This window comes from Podarcis tiliguerta, assembly GCF_965153285.1.
Source record: "Podarcis tiliguerta genome assembly, chromosome: 9".
NCBI lineage: Eukaryota > Metazoa > Chordata > Lepidosauria > Squamata > Lacertidae > Podarcis > Podarcis tiliguerta.
This window is the reverse complement of record NC_139542.1, coordinates 58,984,696-59,008,246: the sequence shown is the minus strand read 5'-3', so window position 1 is coordinate 59,008,246 and position 23,551 is coordinate 58,984,696. Positions and strand designations below refer to the sequence as shown.

The following is a 23,551-nucleotide window of genomic DNA, read 5'->3' as shown; positions in this document are numbered from 1 at the left end:
GTTCCCAGATTTTGAGTTTTAATTAAATCTGTAGGACACAGGCTAGTGAAATACTTATTTGCTCTCTGAGAACTCAGAAAATGCAGAATTGGTGCAGTTCCTAAAATAGGACCTATTATAGCATAAACCTTTGTGAATTTTTTATTTATTTATTAATTTATTATTATTATTATTATTATTATTATTATTATTATTATTTATTACTACTACTACTACTACTACTACTACTACTACTACTACTTAGGAGTATGTGCAGTGTCACAACTCTCAGCAAAACAAACATTTTGCCCACCTTGATAAATAAAAAGAAAATACTCTGTGTATGTCTGGTTTTATATTTTAAATTACCAAAGCCAGACTAAACGTGTTGGATGGCAGGTTGAGAGGAGTTCCCTAACAGGACAGACTTTGCTCGTGTGCTCAAGACTTCGATTCCATAAAACATATTTTGTTGCACTGTGCAAAATATGAGCAAGCCAGGGCTGAACTGATACTACCTTGCTGGTACCTTTCCTGGGAAAATCAGAGGCTCACTATGTCAGGTTTCTATTGGAAGACCGAACATTAGCAGTGGCCAAGTTTTTATCGGTGGTTGCAAGAACCAATGATCCCTATATTTTGAACAAAATGCTTGTTTAACCTGGAGGTAGGCTGTATGAATTGTGTATTGCTTTGTAACGATTTGTTGGGTCTCTGGACCATAATAAAGGTTGATGATGATGATGATTTTAAATCAACTGATAATTGTTTTTGCTCACTTCTGGCATTGGGCCAGTTACCGGCTTTCAGCCTGGCTACAAAAGGGGACATGGTGCTTGTATCATAGGCATCAATTTTTGGTTCCTTCAACCAGAGTGAGGCCAGCTGGTTGTTATAGCTCTTCAATAGATGTATACAAAAGTTTTCATGTTGTTCATAGAGTTATCAAAGCACACACATGCACACACACTAACTACCATATATAAAAGTGGCAGAAATATTGTCTTGTTTAAAAGGTCTCTGTATGAAGAGGAAAGAAGCCTGTCATTGTTGCACCATTGGCAGTCATCTTCATTGCTTTTAATTCTAACCAATTCTGCTTTGAATAAGAGTTTCTGTCAGCAATAAATGGATTGTAGAAAGGCAGTTGCACTGTGTTCTCGCCTACCTGTGGTTCTTTGGAGTCTTAAGGTATATTTAATCATCAATTGCAATTATTCAGTGACAAAACATCTCAGACCATTAGGCATGTATATCCCAGATTGGATGCCAAAGTAAGCCAGACAGAGCAGTTTGAATGCAATAATTCTCGAATTTGGACAGTTGTATGACTTATTTTTTTTCCTTTTTGCTATAGTACAAACAAAATCCAGAAATGTTTAAACAGACAGCTCGACTTTGGGCACACGTGTATGCTGGAGCACCAGTTTCTAGTCCAGAATACACCAAAAAGATAGAAAACCTTTGTGCTATGGGCTTTGATAGGGTGAGTATTGGTGACTCTTCCGAAAGTGATAAACCACAGCGTGTCTATCCTTCTCTACGCAGCAACATAACTTTGGATACAAGGCATACTCTTTGCTTACTTGGGTAGAAGCTTCTCTTAGATTATCTGTGTAATATGCCTCGATTAACAGCTTTTTCACTACTTCCGAAGCTCAAGGAAATCCGTTTAACGCCTGATTTTCTGTTAAGTAACTGACTTTAATTTAGCCATGGTCAAACTGACGAGTAAAGTTTCCTTCAGGCTCATGCTGCAGTCGGTTTTATATAAAGAACAGGTGCACACACTGACTTGAGTCCTTTTTTCTTTTTGTCTTTGCAGAATGCAGTAATAGTGGCCTTGTCATCAAAATCATGGGATGTAGAGACAGCAACAGAACTACTTCTGAGTAACTGAGCCATGTGCAGAGAACTGCTTCTGTAGCCCAGCTTGCCCTTTCTTGAGGAGCCTCACCATCTCTTATTTTTAGGTTTCTATATAGATTCTCTTTCAAAACTGGCATTCTTGCCTGATGCTATCTAGGCATTATTGGAGACTGAAAAAAAGAAAAAAAAACCTGCTCTGTAAATAAAGCTAATTAAACGTCTGTGTAAATTTAAAAAAAGGGGGAAATACTTTAATTTTTTCTTACTAAATATTGTAAATTCCTTGAGCTTGGCTAAAACAATGGGGGACAACATGCCTACTTTAGTCTTAGCAGTGTGACCCAAGACTAGAAGGAATTTGCATCAGGATTTTGACTTTTAAGAATTTATTCAGAACACATCTGATTGTGTCCATAATCATCAGTCATTGATGTCACTCATCCCAGCTACCTTACCTATGTTTTTTTAACATGGATCCTACGTGCCTGTGGACCTTATATTTGCATGCTTGTACTTTACATAGACACTTTTAAAGAAAAAAAAAGTAGGGTAAACTGAACAGAGCACTGTTTGAAGTACTTGAGTATTCATTCTTGTAACTTTTTCCTAAGACTTTCCAAATGTGCTCATAGATCAAAATGACAGCCTACGCGGAAATGTTTTCACCTCTTAAGGAGTAGCAATCTTCCATTTCTTCTTTACCTCCCCCTCCCAACTGCACATGCAACTAAAATAACACACTAGAACCTCCAGAATTTGTGGGTATGTGCCATTTAAAGTAGCCTAGTTTCCCACTTCCAAGTGGTCTATTTTGAATAACCAGTAAAAGTGTTTCAACCATTGTAATTTCTACACAATTGTATAAAAGGTTTGGTATATCTGGACATAGCACAAGCAAGTGGAGCTGCTCTTTTGTTTCTTATGCAGAAATCAAACCTCTTTCAATAAATTCTGGATAGAATGAATTTGCCGAGAAGAATTGGTTCTCTGTTAACACTGAGAATGCCACCTCTTTTCTCTAGTATTTGCTGTGATGCAATCAGTTTGGGGGCAAAAGCTTCCTAGTTTTTACTTTGGACATTGTTTTAGGTAGGGGTTGCTTGTAAACCTCTAAAAGTCCCTCTTGTGCACATTTCCCCCAGTTGACACTTGAAAGTCTTGGATTGTTGTTTTTTTTACTGTAAATATATTGAATGCGAGTAGAAGTACCTGCTAAAACAAATGTACATACAGTCATACTTTCTATTCATTCAGAGAGATCTAAAATCTCCAAATCATTAGTTTTTATACCTTTGTTGCAAGTTGTAATATCATTGCAGAACTGCATCAGGAATTGCTTTTGAGCAAAATGCAGAGATGCAGTGTCAACGTAGAATTCTGCAAGGTTATTTTCCCATTCCGGCCCCCAACTCTTCTGTACTTTAGATAGGAAAGTTTAAATCGGTCCATTTTTTAATTGAAGAAGCTGCATCACCACTTTTGCTAATCAGCCATGTTGCATAACTGTTAAGCATCTAATGTGAAGTAGAGAAATGGAAGAGACGAGAACCTAACTAATGCAGAATTATTTTCTGCAGTATGTATGTCTTAAGCTGCCTATAGATTCAAGTTACTAGGACACAGAAAAATAAATTGTAGTTTGTATCTGTGCAATGCAGAACACTGTTGATCTCTTCACATCCTATTTATGCATTCAGTGATTGTATGGTTTTTCTTGCAGTCCTGTAAATCACTTTCAGATGCCAAAGGAAATGTGATTTTTGTTTTTTCCTTGATATATATTTATTTTTTTTAACAAGTTGCTGCTGCTCAACAAAGTTTTTGTTAAATAGTAGCCAGGGCCAGCAGAACCCTGGCAATCTGCCATTTGTGTTTGTAATTTTTTTTTTAATGGTCTATATTTTGACGAGTTCATCTACAGCTTTGTTTTACCCTGGTGGTAATTGTGTAAAAATGGCTGATAGATTACATTTTCCCTTGTTCTTTGCAAATTATTAAAGGAAAGATCGTGGAAGTGGTTAGATGGAATGAAATGTCTTCTGCTTTTCCATCTAGATCATATTAATCATTCTAAGGAAGCTTTCTGTGATTGTGTTAAATGAGTAGGAAAAGTTTGAACACAGGAGAAAAAGCTTACGCTAAACATAATAGCTAGGACTCTTCCCTTGGCTACATGAAACTCTTGGTATTGGTGGAAGGATTCATATAGGTGCTAGGTTTTCCCTTCATGGTTCTAGTGTAATGACAGTCGTTTTGTCACTGCACCCAAGAAAGGAAGTTTTCTCAAAAATTGAGCAAGAATCCTTAACTTACGTTGATGCCAGCTGGGACTCAGTTTCTAAAGGTATGTGTGCACGGCTTGGTAGGCTGTTGAGCTGAGTAAATGCAAACTGCTACCCAGCTCAATCTTAATTTGCTGGTCTTTAATTATTCAGCGTATCATTTTTCACTTCTCATTACTCTAAAAATAATAGTCAGGCAGCCTTGCAATTATTGTGAGCTGTGCCAGTTATGGTGGAAGAATTGCTGCACAGTTCACCTACGCCACACAATGGATGCTGATCATGCAATAACCGGTTTCTGGGAACTTTTAAGCAACCCGTAGATTTTTAACAAATCCAGAGGGTTGGAACTGGTTTATCTCTGTTGAGTACTGAGATTATAACCGTTGGCTGCTCTTCCTATGGAGGCAAGAGAGAAGAGATGCCCTTCCCATTGCCAGGGGTCTCAACAAATCATTGTAAGTGCCAAAAACACTCCACACAACTAATTGGGTTTTTAAAAAGCCAAGTCCATGCTTTCGTTCCTATACTGAGCTGCCATTAAAAAGTGACAAAGTACAAAACAATTTGTACTCCTGGTGACATGTGCTGTAAAAAAAGGCGGTTAAGCAGCATTTTACCTCAAGCATTGATTTTGGAACATTTTGAGCTGAGCAGTCAGGTACTTCTATAAATGTAATTAAATGATATTTTATGATATCTTTGGAGAGGAATATCCAAGGTCCAAGCCTCAGCAATCTTGTCTAAAAGGAGAAACTGGTTGAAAGCAACTTTGTCTTCAAATAAACCAAATGGTTGCAAAGTGAGTAAACTATGCAAACTCAAACTTGTTCAATAGAAGAGTTGGACATTGTGGAATGTGCACCTTGCCTTCCCTGTCGTTTGCTTTATCTTTTACAACTTGATGGCAATGACACTGGGCTTTTATTTTTTAAACGTTTTGGTGGCTCTTGCAGTCATTGTTCGGATAAGAACCGTGTTCCCGTCACGGACATTTTGATAGGGTCGTAAGTGGTTACCACTGTCAGATTTTGAGTTTTATTGGGTAACCAAATGCTGTTGATTGCCATAATCCACAGGAGTTTTTCTGAGTGGGTTGGCAGTCTGGGAAGCTTAGCACAGTTAACTGCAAAAATCATGGTCGAAGGGAGAATGTCTCAAAGACTTTCCTAGACAAGGCTTAGTTGCATGAATATAAGCATAGGAAAAACATTCATTACAGTTGCAGAAGTAGCAGCCATCGTGACTAGAGCTGCAGTATTCACACTGCTTTGACATGCAAGTACAGCTACATCCTTGTTAGACTAATGCTTCCAAAGTGATTTGGGGTTTTTCAATACAAATCCCAACCTTCAGGTTTTTGGGTTTTTTAAGTGCCATACTTAATCGGCCTACTCTTCTACTTGGAGCTATTAAATGCCCCTACCTGCTTATTTTTTGTTTTACTGTGATAAAACTCGTGACTCCATTCCCTAAAGGATGAAAGCTTGCAAGCTGTGTATTGTATGACAGTGCTGCTTTCTGGTTAGTCCCTCTGCGATGGGAAGAATCTACTAGTTTGAAATAACCATTCAGAATCATGCCAACAAAACCCAACAGTACTATAGGAGCCCATGAATAAAATTTGCATTGTGGTGCTTTACATTGATTTTTAGAGAGGGCCTCCCCTTTCAGAAAAGTGGTACTGTCAAAGATCCTTGCTGACCTGTTGCCGTTTTCCATTTCAATTTATGTTGTGGGGGTGGGAGGTTTTTTTGGTTTGGTTTTTCTTCCCAACCAAGATGACAAAGGCTATTTGTAGGAAGCTTTCAACTGGACATTTCATTGTGAGTGAGCGGGCTGCAATGCAACGTCGGTGTTTGCGTCTCTTGAGAATAAAAGCCACGCAACACTTTTGTATGCCATTTTTCTAAAAAAATAATAATAAATACACTTTAAAAATGTTGATTTCCACTGCAAATGCTTAACAATAAATGCATGTTTCCCTGAAAATGCTTTCCATTTTACTTTGTGGTAATAAATCTCTCCAGAACAGGAGATGATGCACCACTATTTAAGTGTGATATAATGGTCTCATTACGTTACAAGAGTGATGACCCGTAGACCAGCAAGTTGGATTTTATGGAGCAGACATTAGGTATGTGTGCAAATCAACCAGTTGTGTTTATGCTTTGTTAAAATCTTTTTTAAATGAACGGGTGGCTGAGGCGTTGCTACTTGAGTGTTCCTTGCACCATTAGTAAACTCTCTTGTTCTCACTACTTGTTGCCTTTGTGGCCAAAAACCTAGGAATTTTCTTACTGGGAATCTGCTCAGAGGAGGGCATACTGGATCTTGTGAGATTACCAGCCTAACTTGCATTTTTCTCCTGCAGAGGAGGCATTCTTCCCCCCAGCCCAAACAGCTAAGAGCAGGAACTTCCTCCCAAAAAAGATATGGTGCCTTCCATATTGTGGCCAGTATGCTGAGCCTTGGGTAACACACACAAAACCATTTCCTAATCCACAATAATAGAGCTTTCATATTCTGGCAGCCCTAAACTACCCGTTCCCCATGTGCCTATTGCTGAGGCAGATGTGCCCAAACACTTAGGGGTAGGGACAGAATATTCTCCTTAATACTAGATTGGCGTCTTGGGAGCAACTGAATCACAACTGATTGAACATTCTGATAGTTTTGCCAAGAGGCAGCATCGGCTGAGGCAAAAAAGTTAAGTCTAGGATGCACACAACTCTCTGGTCGCTCACATGGCTGCCTGCAGGTATCTTTTTCAAATATCTCACTCTTCCAAAGCAGCCCAGGGTAGCAAAAAGCCCCATCACATACTGATGAGCTGTGCCTTCCCTGAGTTACTTGGCACAAAGTTCAAAATGCAACAGCAGCGCACGCATACAGCCACCTTATCTCTAGGTCTTCCCCCAAGGAAATCGCCTGAAATTTTGGAAGGAGAAATGGACGATTTTCTCCCACATCTAACTCATCTGTGAGTACGATAGCAGCAGAAGAATAGAAGCGCCACCAGCTATGCGGGAAATCAATTTAACTTTCGCTGTAAGAGAGAAGACCAAGCATAAACAACTATCTCTTCAACTAAGATGGGTCTGGGTTAGAGGATCATGCTCCAAGCTTATATATCCTCCTTGCAGACACAGCTGTGTATCGTCCTCAGCGCATTTCCAGAATGAACTTTCCGAAAGGAATAATGCTCATAGTCAAGTCCTGGTAGAACACTCAGTACAGTGGTAGCTCGGGTTAAGAACTTAATTCGTTCTGGAGGACTGTTCTTAACCTGAAACTGCTCTTAACCTGAAGCACCACTTTAGCTAATGGGGCCTCCCACTGCCGCCGTGCCGCTGCTGCATGATTTCTGTTCTCATCCTGAAGCAAAATTCTTAACCCGAGGTACTATTTCTGGGTTAGCGGAGTGTGTAACCTGAAACGTCTGTAACCCGAGGTACCACCGTACATGTGAAAAGGTTCTAGAGATCTTGGTGAACCACTAGCTTAACATGAGTCATCAGAGTGATGCAACAACAAAAAAAGGCTAATGCTATTCTAGGCTGCATCAACAGAAGTTGATAAGGGAAGTGATAGTCCTGCTCTTTTCTGCCCTGGTCAGATCCCACCTGGAGTCCTGTGTCCAACCCCTGCAATGCAGGACTCTCAACTAAAGCATCCATGACAGATGGCCATCCACACAAAACCCTCAAGCTGTTTTTCAAGGCAGACTCCAGACCCTTGTTGGAAGTGTCCTTAGGTCTCTCCTCTTCTGTACAAAGGGAAATTGCCATGGAGCACACCTGGCGGTGGTCCATGACATCTGGAAGAAAGTAAAATTGGTTAATCAAATGGTGGTAGACTTAAATCTACACACACTGGACTGGTAACATCCTGACAGATTAAGAAACATTATGGTATATTTAGGTAGCTCTGAAGTTCTTTCCTCTGCATCTGCACTGGGGTATTAAGATAGCTCAGATCAGGTTTGCCAAACCTGGTGCCCTCCAATGTTTTGGACTATAACTCCTATAATTCCTAGCCGTTGGCTAGCAGGGGTTGATGGGAGTTATACCCTAAAACTTCTGGAGGGCATGGGATTACAGAAGGCAGGTTTGGAGTGGTCACCCATGCTAAACTCTTAACCTCAAAATTTAATATAGAACACTAATGTTTCAGTGACCTCTAGCATCTCCTAGATGTAATCCATCATTTAAAAAAGCCCACCTGATGATGGTACAAACCCCTTCAAGCATGCCTTGCAAGCACACATTCACTAATGACTATCTTCATAGCCTCTGTCCCAAATTAAACACAGCTGTAGAGATACCTGCTATGTTCCTCTGATCAGTGCTAAATATTAAAAGGTGACAAAATGCAAAATTCAGAGTTTCAAGAAATTGTATTCTAAGACCTTACAGTACAGGCTGATTTTGATTCAGCAGATCAAAAACCACAATTCCCCTCAAACAGACTTGGGAAATCTCCTTAGCTACATACCTTAGTAAATGTATTTTGCATTATACCACCTGCAGCTTCTCTTGTCTCCCTGATATTTTAGGTTTCTTAGAGGTGTTGTGTGCAATACTGGAATGCTCTTTGCTTTCTGAACACTCCAGAATACACATCATCTTGCTGTGAAAACTATGACCAGAGGTTCTGTTCACAATGCAAAATCTTTCTATTCCTTATGGAGTGATGCTTGATTAACTGTTTGCTGCCTATTTTGTTCTTTTAATCTATGAAATCCAGGGCATAAGTATTTTACACTACTATCTGGTCCACTGGAGAACACACACTTTCCCAAAGTGTCAAAATCTTATGTGTTGACACCAGCGCTTAGACAGCAGGAAATTTATTGGTCCTACACAGATACAGAGATGCCATGCAGAACTGAGGCAAGGTAGAAATTATACTTTTCTGGGGAGAAAAATGATACCATATGACACCTAGAAGCATTTATTTTATGCAACAAACTTAAATATGATCATGTGTACATTAAAAGTGTACACTGTATGCTGAACAATGCCAGGGGAAAAATCAATATTGATGCAAGTCTTCTAAAATTAAACATTAAAAAATGAGCTTGGACAGGAAGACAAAAACGTAAAACAGACTTACTTTCAATCAGCACAATGCTTAAAATTGAGAGCAATCCTAAACATTTCCAACGTTCCTTACAAAGCTGCCAAAAGTCCAACTATTTTTAAAAATTGATATTTTACATCAATAATAAAAATCTGGTGACAAACATTATAAAATCAAATGCTGGGCTGCCTTTACTCCATTAAATTTAGAATATTCCAACAGAACCACAGGAGTAAACCCACTTAAAAGTGATGTTTTTATAAAACAACCAACAATATGTACATTTATTGCAAATTATATTAAACTAAAATGGAGAGGGAAATTAAAAAAAGATGAAATGTCTACTTGCAAATCAATCAAGTGATTAGTCTCCCACTCAGATAAAAAGTCAGAAAGCAACATGTATAAAAATTGTCACTATGTGACTTTTCATAGCAGGAACCAAAATCTGTACATCTTATTTAGCTGGAAAGAATTATACATAGGAGTCTCCAAAAGGAAAGCAGATGAGAATTCAGGTATTTTCCTTGTGTCTTGGATTAAAATGCTTTCAGTAAGCTTCTATTTTTTCTTGCAAAAAGGGTGGGCAATACCTGATTCTAGGTCTGAATTTTTTTTAAAGGATCTCATTCTGACTTTCTTTTAAAAAATGCAGCATGAAAATTTATGGAGTAAAACACTTTTAACTCCAGATATGCAGAAACTGGAATCAAGTGTTAAGCAATTTGCTTAATTATTGACTTTTCATAAAAAAAGTCTCTGGGAAAATAAGTACAGATGCTTTTAGCCTCTCTCAAGAGTTTCAGCAGAATAATGTCATCTGAAAGGGAAGCAGATTTTCCTTCTGTTTTCAGAGCTGAAAGCGGTGTGATCTGAGTATTTTCAGTTCCTTATACAGGAAATTTCTTGGTTTTTGCAGAAGCTTGGAGCATGCCTTCATTTGGCCCTCCTTTTCCTCCCCTTGCAAGGAAGTTTTCTTTTTACCTTGAAGAGAAGAAGAAGAAAGTTTAGAAAATGAAACTTACTGGGAAAATAATAATAATAATAATAAATTTTATTTATATCCTGCCCTCCCCAGCCGAAGCCGGGCTCAGGGCGGCTAACAACAACCAAAATGTTCAAGAGCGAAGTGAACTTTCCCCTCTGAAGTGCACCTTTGATTTCTTCTTTTTTTTAATCAATTCTTAAATTACTTAATTTTTTATTTTTATTAAATTTATGTCCCGTCTTTGTTTCATCTTGGAACCCAGCATACAAGGGTACATGGCATACAGTCATCTAGCCTACGCACACTTACCTGAAAGTAAGCACCACTGGACCCATTACCTGAATATTTATGTCTAGGGATTGCACTGTCAATTGTGTTTGCATCCACATCATCTTTGATGTAGGTGATAAAGGTCTGGTCGAAATTCCACTGAAGACAATAATTTGCATTTATAGGAGGCTGATAATCTTTTTATGAATTGATTTGGGGGGGGGGGAGACATTACTTTAAATTTAAAGCAACAACAGTTTATTCCACTGCAATAATTTAAGAGCATCATAAAGATGCTCTAGCATTTGTCTAGAAAAGCTCAGCAATTGAAACTCTTGTCGAAGGAAGGAAGGAAGGTGGGAAGAATGACAGGAATATAGCAGTTTCACGACCTCCCAGTTTATTGACTTTCATTACCTAACTTCCACTAAATTTTTTCAACATGCAGAAGTACTGTGTGATCTTCTACATCCATGTCAGTGACATTTCTACAAGGACTGACCAGCACCACCTCCTCCCGGCACCCATAATTATACAAACATAGCCCTGTATAATCTCCCTGCTGCACCTTCAGGAAGCCACTCTCTGTTAGTTCTGTCTCCTCAGTGTCTTCCTGGCTGCCTGTATCCTCAGTGTCACAAAGCTTAAAAAGATCCATTTCACTTGGAGAATATCCAGGACTTGATTCTATCTCGAACACTGACTCTCCATCACTTCCCAGCACCTTGCTTCTGAAAAACGTTAGAATGGGAATATCATTTGGGAGTAAAAGCCTAGCTAAATCAAACTAGGAGTTGCACTTCTGTCCTTTGAGCTGAGACAAAATGAGTTCTGCTTTTTAGAGCTTAAGTCAATTTTTGTTAGCATGAGATTTCTTTTAACCTTCTTTGAAAGGGCAAGCGGTCTACATAAGGAATAACAATGGACTTTACAGATGTGTATGAATGGTTTCTATATTGCTTTAGACAATTATCAGCTATATTGGAACAATATATACTATTAAATACAGGCAACACCTGATTTGCACGGGGGTTAAATTCCTGGCCCCCGAGCATGGGTTACTCCCCCTTTTCTGGCCACTGCTGGGTTGTGGCGATGCACATGTACATGATCATGCATGCATTGAGCAAGCGTAAATGGTTGTTGCCTGTATACTTCAGTTGGTTTTAACTACGCCAGAGATACAGATTTCCCCCCACCAGTATATACATCTAAAAGGATGTCTAATCAAATTCCTTACATAAAAGAATTATCTCCTCTATTTTCGCTAAGATCTCAAAGAGCTAATTTAGGCATGTCCAAGGACAGGACTTCCCAATTTGTGACCCAACAAGCTCAAGACAGTCTAGTAGTCATGTACAACATTGATTGGCCACAAGTTGGTGGTGGGATCACAAGTTGGGTAGGCCTACCCAAGAGCCTGCATATATTTGGTACCATTTTTGAGCACCAGATCCGTATGGCATCTCAATGGTTGCTTCTGAAACTCCTCCCAGTTTAAGAAATAGGCTGTGCAGCCAGCCATTATTTGTGGCCACCAACTGTGACCATGTCCCTTCCTGGGAATCTTCTAACATATGTAGAAGATGGGAGTGGGGAGAAGGTAGGATCAGGACTTGATACTACCTCCAGAGACAACTGCGAGAGATTCAGGCTGCTCCTGACTATGTGAGGAAGCTGGTCCCTCTTATTTGGTGTTGGACATCCAGTAACTGCCTTTGTGAGCCCTTGAAGGGGGCTGAAATTTAAGAAAGAAGCCCTCATGGTTCAGGCAACAAACTCATCAGACAGTTGTTCAGAAGGCTAAGGATTCCTGGGCAGGATTCTTTCATGCTGATGCTTTTGACCAGGAGAATGGTCAGTAGCCAACAGCAAACACCACCCTAGGAAGGCCATATATGAATTAAGTAGGTATCTCTACTCCTGCTAATTCACCAGGTCAACAGCTAGTTTTAAAAACAATTTTATAATTGACCACAGGTTGAAGGACCAGTAAGACTGGTTAGGGGCACACAAATTCTGACTGGGCACCATGCTTGTCAACCATCTCGACCGGCCCCTTAAGTCTTCCAGTGTGTGCAGAGACCTTGGGGATGCCACAGTTCTTATAACACCACATTGCCTTGTCATGATCCCTGATCCCAGTGAAAACTATCCCTAACACAAATTCTAGCCCCACACCACTTCTAGAAGTCCCAATCCTACCCTACTGTGCTGCTATTAACCCACAGCAACATGCACACACAGAGGGTAACAGGGAGGAGGTGAATAGACAAAGTTGAGAGCAGCCAGGTTGCTCAGGTGCTCTGGAAGAGCTGCTTGCTTCTGATTCTGATTTTCGAGACTGGGTCCAGGTTGCAGTAGCTACTCCTCACTGCACACTTGAGGAACCGCAGGCAGAAAATAGATCAGCCAAAGTGCCAAAACACTCTGGAGGAAGACACAATTTCTTTCTCATGCTCAAAGAGACATTTCTTCCTCAAAGTTCTTTACCCTGGAGATGGGTGGTATTATCCCTAGTTAGGGGATTTCTGAAACCATTTACACTGGCTTTCCCCACTGAATTTGATGTGAACCAAGCCACATGCAAAAGACTAACTCACGCTCCAACTATGAACAACTTTCTCCCATCATGCACTTCAACTGCTTACTCTGACATGTCTGTGCCTTGCCTTGTGCAAAGTAAACAACAGCCAAGATGCATAATACATAAGAAGAAAAACCTACCACAGCCAATTTTGCTGTTTACACATGGATGGGGATGTCAAGGATTTTTTTTTTACCTGCCTCCCAACTTGCGTTGAAGAAAGCCATCAAGTTGCATAACGGCAGGTGAGTACATAGGGGACAAGAGTGCACCTTTAGGGTGCCAGTTGTCCATTCTTTATTTTAAAAAATGTGTTTTTTATTTTTCTTATAAAGCATACAGGATAAAAATAATGATACCTAACATTAGGGAAAACAAACCAGCTGATTACACCAATAAGGGAAATAATAGTTCGTCTGTAGTAATATTACAGAATGTCTCTGTTTGATTTGTACTATTCAGCCCAGAGTTCCTGACCACAGTTGGCCATGTGTATCCGGAGGACTAGTTGCAAACAAGCAATACCATGTTTCATGAAATCTATCCACCTCAAGAGTTTTTCCTAAACATGAACAATCTAAGGGTTTTTCCATTAGTGCCCATTTTCAAATTTCTTGATCCCAGCAGCAGTTGCCTATTCTTAGCAAGAAGAGACAGGAGCAGCTCATATGTTTGACTGTCTGGATCAGGGGTCAGCAAACCTTTTCAGCAGGGGGCCTGTCCACTGTCCCTTAGACCTTGTGGGGGGCTGGACTATATTTTTTGGGGGGGCGGCAGGAAATGAACGAATTCCTATGCCCCACAAATAACCCAGAGGTGCATTTTAAATAAAAGCACACGTTCCTACTCATATAAAAACACCAGGCAGGTCCCACAAATAACCCAGAGATGCATTTTAAATAAAAGGGCACATTCTGCTCATGTAAAAACACAATGATTCCCGGACTGTTTGCGGGCAGGATTTAGAAGGTGATTGGGCTGGATCCGGGTCCTGGGCCTTAGTTTGCCTACCCATGGTCTGGATTTTGGAAAGATCAGATCTCCAAGAGCTGGCCACTCTGCCAACTTATCAGCAGCCACTGCTCCTCTGAATATTCCATGTCAGCTAGCTTTTTAAAATGGGAGAGACTTTTGGTAACTGGTCTTCCACACTCCTTGACCCTGATGTTCATCTGCATTTGCATGGGGGGGGGGGGAATCTTTTGAAGGATGTCTTTTTACACATGAACACATATCTCTGTGTTAAAGAAAACCTGTGTTATGCAAATGAACTAGCTGCACTTTTTGAAAACATGTATTGTTCAGCAATTGGATCTTGTGTGTGGTGGGGAAGGACTAAGGCTGAGTAAAGAGGAATTAAAGGGCACAAATAAACAAGAGACATGTGACGAGGGAGGAAAGAGTGCGGGGAGCAGTGTGCAGGAAAGTGCAAAAGAAGTTCCGTGGAGATGGTTAGGATTTACTGTGATGTCACTTGGCATTTCTGACAAATTATAGCCAATTCAGGACAACTTCCCAGAGAAAGAAAGCCGTGTATTTGTGTTTACCTTTGTAGATCAATCTGTCTCTGTGCTGGTACTGCTTTTTTCGGTGCATCTTGCTGTTTTGGTGCTTTGGCATTGCTTGCCTCTAAACTCCCTGGACCTTCTTGGCTGGGTGCTGCCCTTTTCCGCCCCCTACCAGATGGTTTACTCGTTTCAGCATTTTTTGCCATGGTGCCCTGAGATTCAGACTTGGGAGGACGCCCTCTCCTCGGTTTGGGAGGGGCAGGCTGGCTCGATTCATCTGTTTTTTTTTCTTCTGACTTTTGATGAATATTTTCTGCTCCGGCGGCTGTTGCAGTTCTTTTCTTCCCACGCTCAGTGCTAACATTTCCTTGCGTTGCCTGATCAGAGTTTATCTCCTAGAGGGGGGAAATAAGGCTTAGTTTGTTGTCAGCTGAATCCCCGACAGTCAGGTGGCAGTTATATCTGCTTCAAAACCTTGCAAGCATTTTAGAAAGTAGTTTCCAAGGGCAGCTACAGCAATAACCTTTCAAGTACCACAAAATAATCGGTCCAAGGGGACATACTGTTGCAATGGGGAATTCTCATTCCCAAAAATATAAAGAAGCATTTGGGAAACTCGTTATAGAAATACAACAAGCTTTGAAGTATTTCTCAATGTCGTGTCTACTGGCTTAGGTTTTCTACTTAAATTAAAATCCAACTTAAAACATTATGGGCATGAAACAAACTATCAGATGACGGCATGACAAGTCCTTGCATAATATTATTTAATGTGCTTTAAAAGTTCTCTCTGTACCATACTCAAGAACAGCTCAACTGGAGCCAAAACATAGTACAACAACATTAAAGCAGGATATTTGAATAAATAAGGAAAATCTTGCTATCAACTGCTAAGCTGACTTCTTCCGACTTGTATGGAAACTGTTGACGTTATCAATCTGGGATGTTGTTTTCATGGAATCGCAAATAAAATGCAACAGTTATATTAAAATGTTAGTCACCAATTCCTGGATACAATTTTTAGTCGGATTACCTATAAGTGCTTAAAAAAAATTCAACCATACCTTGTTCTTTACAGGTTCTATTTTTGCTGGGGTGACAGAAATAATTCTCACTGGATTTTCATCATTTTCACTGACACCAGTTTCTGATATGTCTGAGCTCTGCTCTCTGTTGGAAGAATTTTAAAAATCAATGTAAATTTGGTTTTCTGTTAAATTATGGAAGGGAAAGAAATCTATTTCTCTTCTTCAAGCCTAACTGGTAAAAGAACTGATCAAGAAGGTAAAAGAACTGATCAAAATTTCTTGTCAACTGGTTAATGCTAATGCAAAGGTTTTAATATGCCCCTGCCTCTGTGCTGGATTGTGATCCTGCATTAACTTTTTAAATTCATTAAATTTAAATTCATTATCTTCTTAACTACAGCAATCCCCAGGGTTGAAAGTGGAAGATGTTATTTAAAAAAAGATGCATTTAAAATAAATTCTACCCTGAAATACTTAATTTCAATGTTAATCCTAATATTTCTAAATCCACGTGAACATAGATATGCACTCAATCTGTTCTGTTGTTTGAGATTCCGTTTTTACACCTTAATAACTGCTGATATATACTATTATTGTACTGTGTATTTTGGGTCTATGGACCACATTAAAGCTGTGTGTGTGAGTAAAAGAGTTAACAATTTGAGAAAAATGTGCAACTAGCAATGTGAACTAATCCAAACCTCATTAGATATAATACTGCGACTACATAAAACATTCTAACAGGTAATACAATTGAAAGCAGATAGTGAGACCAAATATATAAATGTTCATTTCAAAATTCAAAATGGAGGTGAAGAAGTGATTGGCAGACTTAGTTCATTAAAGGACTTGGAATTCTAAGAATCTGATATTCCTTTATGACACTGAAAAGTTTGCAAACTCTGAATTTTAGAAAAATAAAATACCGTACATAAACTGAAAAATAGCAATTTTCCACATACTTAAGAAAAGTGAAGTACAATCCTATATTGAGAGAATCCTTTAACATAATATGTTTTTTAAATCTGAATTATATTGCTGAAAAGTATTAGACCTTGATTTGTTTCCTGCAGGAGAGCTCAGTTCAGAGTTTACGCTATTATTGCTTCCAGTTTCTGATCCTGCGCTTCGGATATATGGTCTCCTTCCAGTTGCAGATAAAGGTTTATTTACAGCACCTAATACACCAGTTGGTTTGGGCTAAAATGAACAAGAGCAGGCCTGTTTAATAAGTTTGAAATACATGCAAACACACAATTCACAATGTGTAATTTTTTTTAAAAAAAATCTCTACAATATATAAAATGGCCCCTTGCATTTTAGTCTATAAGACATATTAATTGGATATCATTGAATAGCTGCAGCTACACCTAGCCCAGTGAAAATTCCTAAACTTTCTCCTACTTATAAATGTGATATAGCTCCAAGGTTATAGTGAAAGGCTTCATTTCCCCCACAACCTCAAGTTCACCACATGCCTAAATTATTGAGGTACAAATTGTCTCAGCATTGTTTCTCCTTACACCCTTTACATAAAAATAAAAGTTCTTGTTTTATCTTAGTGAAGCTGACCCACAACCGACAAATTAGCTCTGAAATCAAAGGGGCTAAGACGCTTTAGGTGAACCTGTAAGTAATTTAACAGTGTTGTCCTCTGCACTCTGAAAAAGTCCTACAGAATTCAATGGGATTTAGACTCAAATAAATACAGCCTAAATGGGTTGCACTGAGTTAGTCATGTATATAATTTTATCATCTCTCAGAAATTGAAAGGGTTCATCGTTTATACAACGTGTCAAATACAAAAAAGTAGAAACAACACCTTTCCGGTTAAGAGAAGAACTCTCATCTCTTCCGAAATATAATTCCTTTCATTGCAAAAATCCTTTGGGGGGGAAGAGAAAAAGAGAAGTCATTTAGTATTTTCAGGATAGATTATGTAATTTGACAGGGAGCAGAGATTCTGAAATGCTTTCCAGTTTTCAAGAACGAGTGCTTCTAAATCAGAGGTGAGGAACGTTTGGTCCTCCAAATGATGCTGACAATTCCAATCATCCTGGCCACTGACCATGTTGGCTGGGGCTGATGGACATTAGAGTCCTAATATCTGGTGGACCAAATGTTCCCTACCCTTATTCAAAATAGCTCCTAGAATCATAGAGTTGGAAGAGACCACAAGGGCCATCGAGTCCAACCCCCTGCCAAGCAGGAACCACCATCAGACCACTCCTGACATATCGTTGTCAAGCCTCTGCTTAAAGACCTCCAAAGAAGGAGACTCCACCACACTCCTTGGCAGCAAATTCCACTGTCGAACAGCTCTTACTGTCAGGAAGTTCTTCCTAATGGTTAGGTGGAATCTTCTTTCTTGTAGTTTGGATCCAAGTAAACTCCCCCAAGTAAACTTTGTTCATAAAACAGGACTGCAACCCAAGAAGTGTGAGACTTGTTTTATGAGCCCAGGGTGCTGGTGGGGTTACACAGTGAATTGCATTTCAAGCAGAAGAGCATTTAGAGGCCCTTTCCACTATGTTTCAATAGAGGGGGAGAAAACCTGTCTTGTCCAGCAGGGTTTTGTTTTGTCATTTAAGTTAAAACTAGAATCTTGGAAAGAAAATTATCTGAGGAACCTCTGTTTTGTATTGTTGTTCTATGGAACATTTTGGGGAGATGTTCAATGGTCATACTCAGAGCAGACTCACTAAAATAAATGGATTCAATGGGTCTATCCAAGGATGATTAAAATTGGATAACACCTTAATACAGTACGTATTGGTTTCAATTGCTGCTAGCCACCCTGAGGTGCATGTAATCACTATAATAACAGGATCTAAACTCCTCTATAAAAGCTCAATCAGAAAACTAGGCAGTGAGCTCAATGTTCAACAGTGGCTCACTAATCCAAGGTCCTAAAGCATATTTAAGAAATATGCACTAAGCTAAACAGAGTAAACTTTTGTCCCGTTATGAGAGTGCTTTTGAAAGTACTACTGATTTTGCATATTATAGACACCTGTATATTTAATTTCTTTAGCTTGTCACTTCACTATATTCTAGTAATGGCAGATTCAATACTGCTGAGTGTCCAAAGAATAGGACCACAAAGAAGTTTTAAGAGCAATTTGGTTTCACGGGAGAGGAAGAGAACATGGCAATAGTTAGGTAATTATCTAAATAGGTAATTTAGAAAATACAACCAAGAACGAAGTTCCCATATTCGAAGGTATGCTTAAGTAGAAGAGAACACAAAAAGATTTGTTTGTTCTAGAAAATTACCTTTTCAGGTTGCGTAAAAAATTTGGTTGGCAATACAGGATCCTTTGGAGACTCTGCATTACATAAAGCACTTTTGCTGTTGATTACACACAGGGCCACATCACATACAGTATAGAGTTTCTGTGGGAGGGAGGGAATTGTAAAAGGGCTTTAGAAATCACTTTACAACGTAAAACAAATGTAACTATAGCATATAGAAATCAGTATGCCAATTACATTACAGACTTATTTTATGCTTTTTTAAAAAAATGGGATTCCCCACAGACATATTATCTCCCAGTGCAAATCCTGCCTAATTTTCTACACCATACTTTTGAACAAGCTTTTTCTAAATTTTACAAACACACAGGACTAAGGTTTAAGTAGCTTGCTGTAACAGCTAGTCCTACTCAGAGCAGAGCTACTGAAATTGAAGAATATGATGAAGAGGTTAGTTGAATACAATTCCTAGCTTCTTATTGTTTCAATAAACTAGTCCCCTCAACACACGGTAAGAGGAGAAGTAAGAACTACAGAGACTGAAATGGTGTTTTTTTAAAAAGGTTGTAACATAAATTGATTACAGCTAGTTATATTTGAGAAATGTGATTTCTGTGATCCAATCCACACCTCCTGAACTAATGTGCAGATCGGCACAAAATTATCCTTTGTATTTTGCACTTCTCCAAATTCTGTGACAGCTCTTTGCTCAAAATACCCCTATCAAAATATATTAACAATGAGTATTTCAGGTAATATATGCTTAGAAATGAGTACATAGAGATGAAATGGTATTTTATAAGAAGATATGTAATGAAATATGAATTTTCCGGGTTGATTTTCAGATAAACATGGAAGTGGGACAGGATGGACTTATGAATAAACATATTCAACATTGATATAGACTAGTTTAGACATGATCTGTCCATATTTAATTACAGCTAGCAGAATTTGGTGTGATGTGGGGCAAGGATCCAACAGTCCAAATGGTGACTGATACCACCACTCAACCCACATGCTGAAAGAACACTGGAGAGGCTAGCAGGAATCTCAAGCCAAAATGGCATGGAACTGATCTTCTGGGCTGTTCTTGTCATCGAAGCATGAAATACAGAACTCTGCAATAAACCACACATATGAGGGAGGTAACACCACTCCCTCACTGGCAGCAAAAGCTTCTTCCTAACTCTGTTAACTGGTGGCTAACCTTTGCCCATAGCAAGTAAGAAAATACTGAAACTTAGGTGGGAAATTCAGACTGCAATGTGATGCCCCTAACAAGGCTTATGGCTTATGAGCAGGTTAGAGGGGAAAAGTCACTCCTCTCGTTTGATCCCAGATTCGAACCATAACATTAGCCAATGTAGCTGATTTAGCACCTGTGCTGTGGCTGGACCATATCCTAGCCGGTGAAATAGATCAGCAAACTGCTGCCATATGAAGTGGGGGAGGAGAGAACTCTTATTTGTGCCAAGTGCTCAGAAAAGGGCCCCAAGTAAGAGGAGATCCAGGGCTTTCCCTTCTGTGGGAATTTTGTGGTGGTTGGCTTTTTTTGCGATCACAAAACAAACATTCAACGTGGCAAAGGAAGAAGACGAGGAGGAATGAAGAAAACAAAATAAGATTTTGCTTGCTTGATGACAACTACATTCTGCCGGATTAACTTTTTCGCTCTGTAAAGATGAGATTGCTAACACAAAATGCTTACAACTAAAATTCTCTCTGGAGAGAAATGAGATTCTGGCTTATTGCTTGCTCTGAAGCATTCTGTTCATCTTGTTCAAAAACTGACTTCAAAACCAATCTCTTTCCACCACATTTCTTACTTCATTGGCTTTTGGCTCATCTGGAGACTGTCCATCCCGCGTAAGTCTGATACTTTCTGTCATCTTTTTCATGAAGGCATGGCTGTTGTTTTCGTTTTTTGTCATTAAGACTTCCAGCATGAACCAAAGGCACCTAATGAAATTGAAACACCCCAATGCTATGAGTTGCATGTAACACCACTAACAACATTCCCCAGAAAGAAAGCATACTTGAGTCTGAAAACACCTCCCTTCCAGCTCGAAATGCTATGTCCAGGTATCCCACAATACATGATTTTAGCAATACAGTGGTGCCCCGCAAGACGAATGCCTCGCAAGATGGAAAACCCGCAAGACGAAAGGGTTTTCCGTTTGCAGAGGTGCTTCGCAAGACAAATTTCCCTATGGGCTTGCTTCGCAAGACGAAAAATGACGAAAAATTTTGAATTTTTCCCCCGCTCCAAAAGCCCTTTTCCTGAAGCGCTAAGCTGCTAAAAGCATTTTAGCAGCAAAACCACTAATCCCCCACCCCTTAAAAAGCCGTTTTTAGCCCTTAAATTGTCAATAGCGCTAATAGCGCTAATCCGCCAATGGGCTTGCTTCGCAAGACGAAAAAACCACAAGACGAAAAGACTCGCGGAACGGATTCTTTTCGTCTTGCGAGGCACCACTGTACAATGAACTAGAAATTTGACCATCCCTGCCCACCCAAATTAGGGCAAAAGGAGGGAATTGCAAGCCACAGGAAGAAGTCCTTAGAAGTTGGGGAGAAGCTGGGAGAAGGAATGCGGGGGCAGGGTTTGAAGCTTTGGGAAACATGACCTGGAAGCTTAGTAAGCAGAATCCTCTCAAATTTGCAGAGCCTGGTAATTTGAAAACCAACCCCCCCCCCCCGCCCCCAAATTAACAACCATGATTATCCAAAAAGGGTAGCCATCATGGAAACCAGTCTCCATCCAGCAACAACAGTGTGCTCAAGCCTCCTGTCATATAATTTTTCAGGTGCTAACACTTTCTTCAGAATGCATTGAGGACATATGATGCGGTTCTATCTACTGTGGAAAACAGGCAGGTCTGGTCCAGTAAGCTGCCTGGATGGCAGACTGCCTTTGAATCATACCTAAACAACATTCTGAGCAACTTAGAGGAGTAGCATATATGGATTTAACAAAATGCACTGTGTGAAGAAGAGCCACCAAAGTGAACGTTCTTAAGCATTCCTGAGGAAATCCTAAATTTGTGTTGTGAACTGCCCTATGATCTTCGGATGAAGGGCGATACACAAATTTAACAAATAGTAACAATCGTGAATTTACAGTAAAAAATGGGCATTGTTCTTTGTTAGAACTGCGAAATGAAAGTTTGGGGGCTGTATCTATCCAACATCTAAATTAGCATTTTTCAAATATCCAATACAGAATGACACATACTCTTTGATATCACGAAGCTGATCAACATCTTGAGGTTTTGTAAAATCTGGATCATGGGCCAGCAAGTGAATCATGTATGGTACCACATATTCAGGCAGCAGGGATAGCAGCTTTTCTGGAATAACATAATATAAACATGTTCTAAGCATAATGTAAGGACACACAGCCAACACCAGAGATTTTGCTATTTTGCTATTATGCAAGTAAACAATATAGCTGTAACACATTGTGAAGCTAATTCAATTGTGTGATTATTGGAAAATTTAAGGAATGACCTCTCAGAGCATATATGAACACAACTACTATATTCTTCAACCACAACCAAAAAACAGAATTTGAAATAAAAATGACACAAGATACAATTTTACTTGCAAGCAAATTTACTAACCATTGGCCATGGGGTTCTGTTTAATGTACTCTCGCCGTATACTTATATTTTTAAGTAAGCACTGTCTTGCATGCGCTCTCCTTTCTTTTACGGGGTCTTTGGCACACAATGCAAATATTGCCATGTACTCCAATGGGAGCAGTAATTTTACCAGTGCTTTATGCAGCTTCTGAGCAAATATCTGCCTCACCTGGTAACATTCATCCTGCAAGAGAGGGGGGGAAATGGGACAAGTGCAACTGAGCAACGAAACAAACCATATGGGTGTCAACAGAAACAGTTCTGTGAAACAGTAAAATATGCTTGCAGACAGTGCAGTATCTGCAAAGTTTAAGGCAGAGCTTTCCAAACTTTTCACGTTGTTGACACACTTTTTAGACGTGCCTCATTTCACAACACAGTAATTCAGTTTCACTAGCAAACTGGAGGTTAAACTAACCCCTTTCCAGTCCCAGGAGAAGTGCAAGGAGTGTTCACGTGACACACTGCAGCCGACACACTAATGTGTCATGACACACATTTTGGAAAGTGCTGGTTTAAGGAAAGAAAGACAGGTAATCTTAGACTAAACAGTAGCTTTATGATAGGGAATGTGCCCCACCTTAATTAATTGTTCCTTTCACAGCTCTTCAAAGACAATTACTTACGTTAATGACCAATGCACAGAGTTGGAATTGCTCTGGGGTAATAATTTCGTGGTAACAGGGCTCCTGTGCAAGCTTCATTATGGCACTGCCAGCAGCCAGACGTAGACGGGACATATCAGATTTGCTGCATACAAGAGAAGACAATCATCCCTGTATCTCAGAAGACAACCTTGTGTCTAAAGATGCATAAGCAGTATGAAACGTCTAGAATTTCACGGAAATGTCATGACTTCTAGCTGAGTAACTTCCTGGTCACCATGCTGTGAACATTACCATGTAAATTTTACACACACTGCACCATAGATGAGAAAACTCATCCCAAAACACACTGTGAGCTGTAGCTGCCCACAAAAATAAATAAGTATATAAATAAAGGACCTACCCATGTGATGCTGACACAAAACCCCTACACAAACACTATGTAATAGAA

The 23,551-nt window shown here is 39.5% G+C and overlaps 2 protein-coding genes across 3 annotated transcripts in view; one reads left to right on the top strand and one right to left on the bottom strand.

The window, feature by feature from the left end:
• Nucleotides 1-6,122, top strand: part of UBE2K (ubiquitin conjugating enzyme E2 K) — a 34,531-nt gene extending 28,409 nt beyond the window's left edge. For both annotated transcript variants that reach the window (XM_083458503.1, XM_083458504.1), the window contains exons 6-7: nucleotides 1,337-1,465; nucleotides 1,805-6,122. In XM_083458503.1, the coding sequence (XP_083314629.1) occupies nucleotides 1,337-1,465; nucleotides 1,805-1,879 (204 nt within the window). In that variant the 3' untranslated portion in view covers nucleotides 1,880-6,122. The remainder of the gene's footprint in view (nucleotides 1-1,336; nucleotides 1,466-1,804) is intronic.
• Nucleotides 6,123-9,070: 2,948 nt separating this feature from the next.
• The window catches only part of PDS5A (PDS5 cohesin associated factor A), a 52,599-nt gene continuing 38,118 nt past the window's right edge, over nucleotides 9,071-23,551 (bottom strand). The window contains 12 exon segments of the mRNA XM_083457986.1: nucleotides 9,071-10,162; nucleotides 10,164-10,199; nucleotides 11,042-11,204; nucleotides 14,608-14,963; nucleotides 15,633-15,738; nucleotides 16,651-16,796; nucleotides 17,419-17,481; nucleotides 18,873-18,992; nucleotides 20,678-20,810; nucleotides 22,087-22,201; nucleotides 22,475-22,679; nucleotides 23,122-23,245. Of these exon segments, the coding sequence (XP_083314112.1) occupies nucleotides 10,106-10,162; nucleotides 10,164-10,199; nucleotides 11,042-11,204; nucleotides 14,608-14,963; nucleotides 15,633-15,738; nucleotides 16,651-16,796; nucleotides 17,419-17,481; nucleotides 18,873-18,992; nucleotides 20,678-20,810; nucleotides 22,087-22,201; nucleotides 22,475-22,679; nucleotides 23,122-23,245 (1,624 nt within the window). The 3' untranslated portion in view covers nucleotides 9,071-10,105.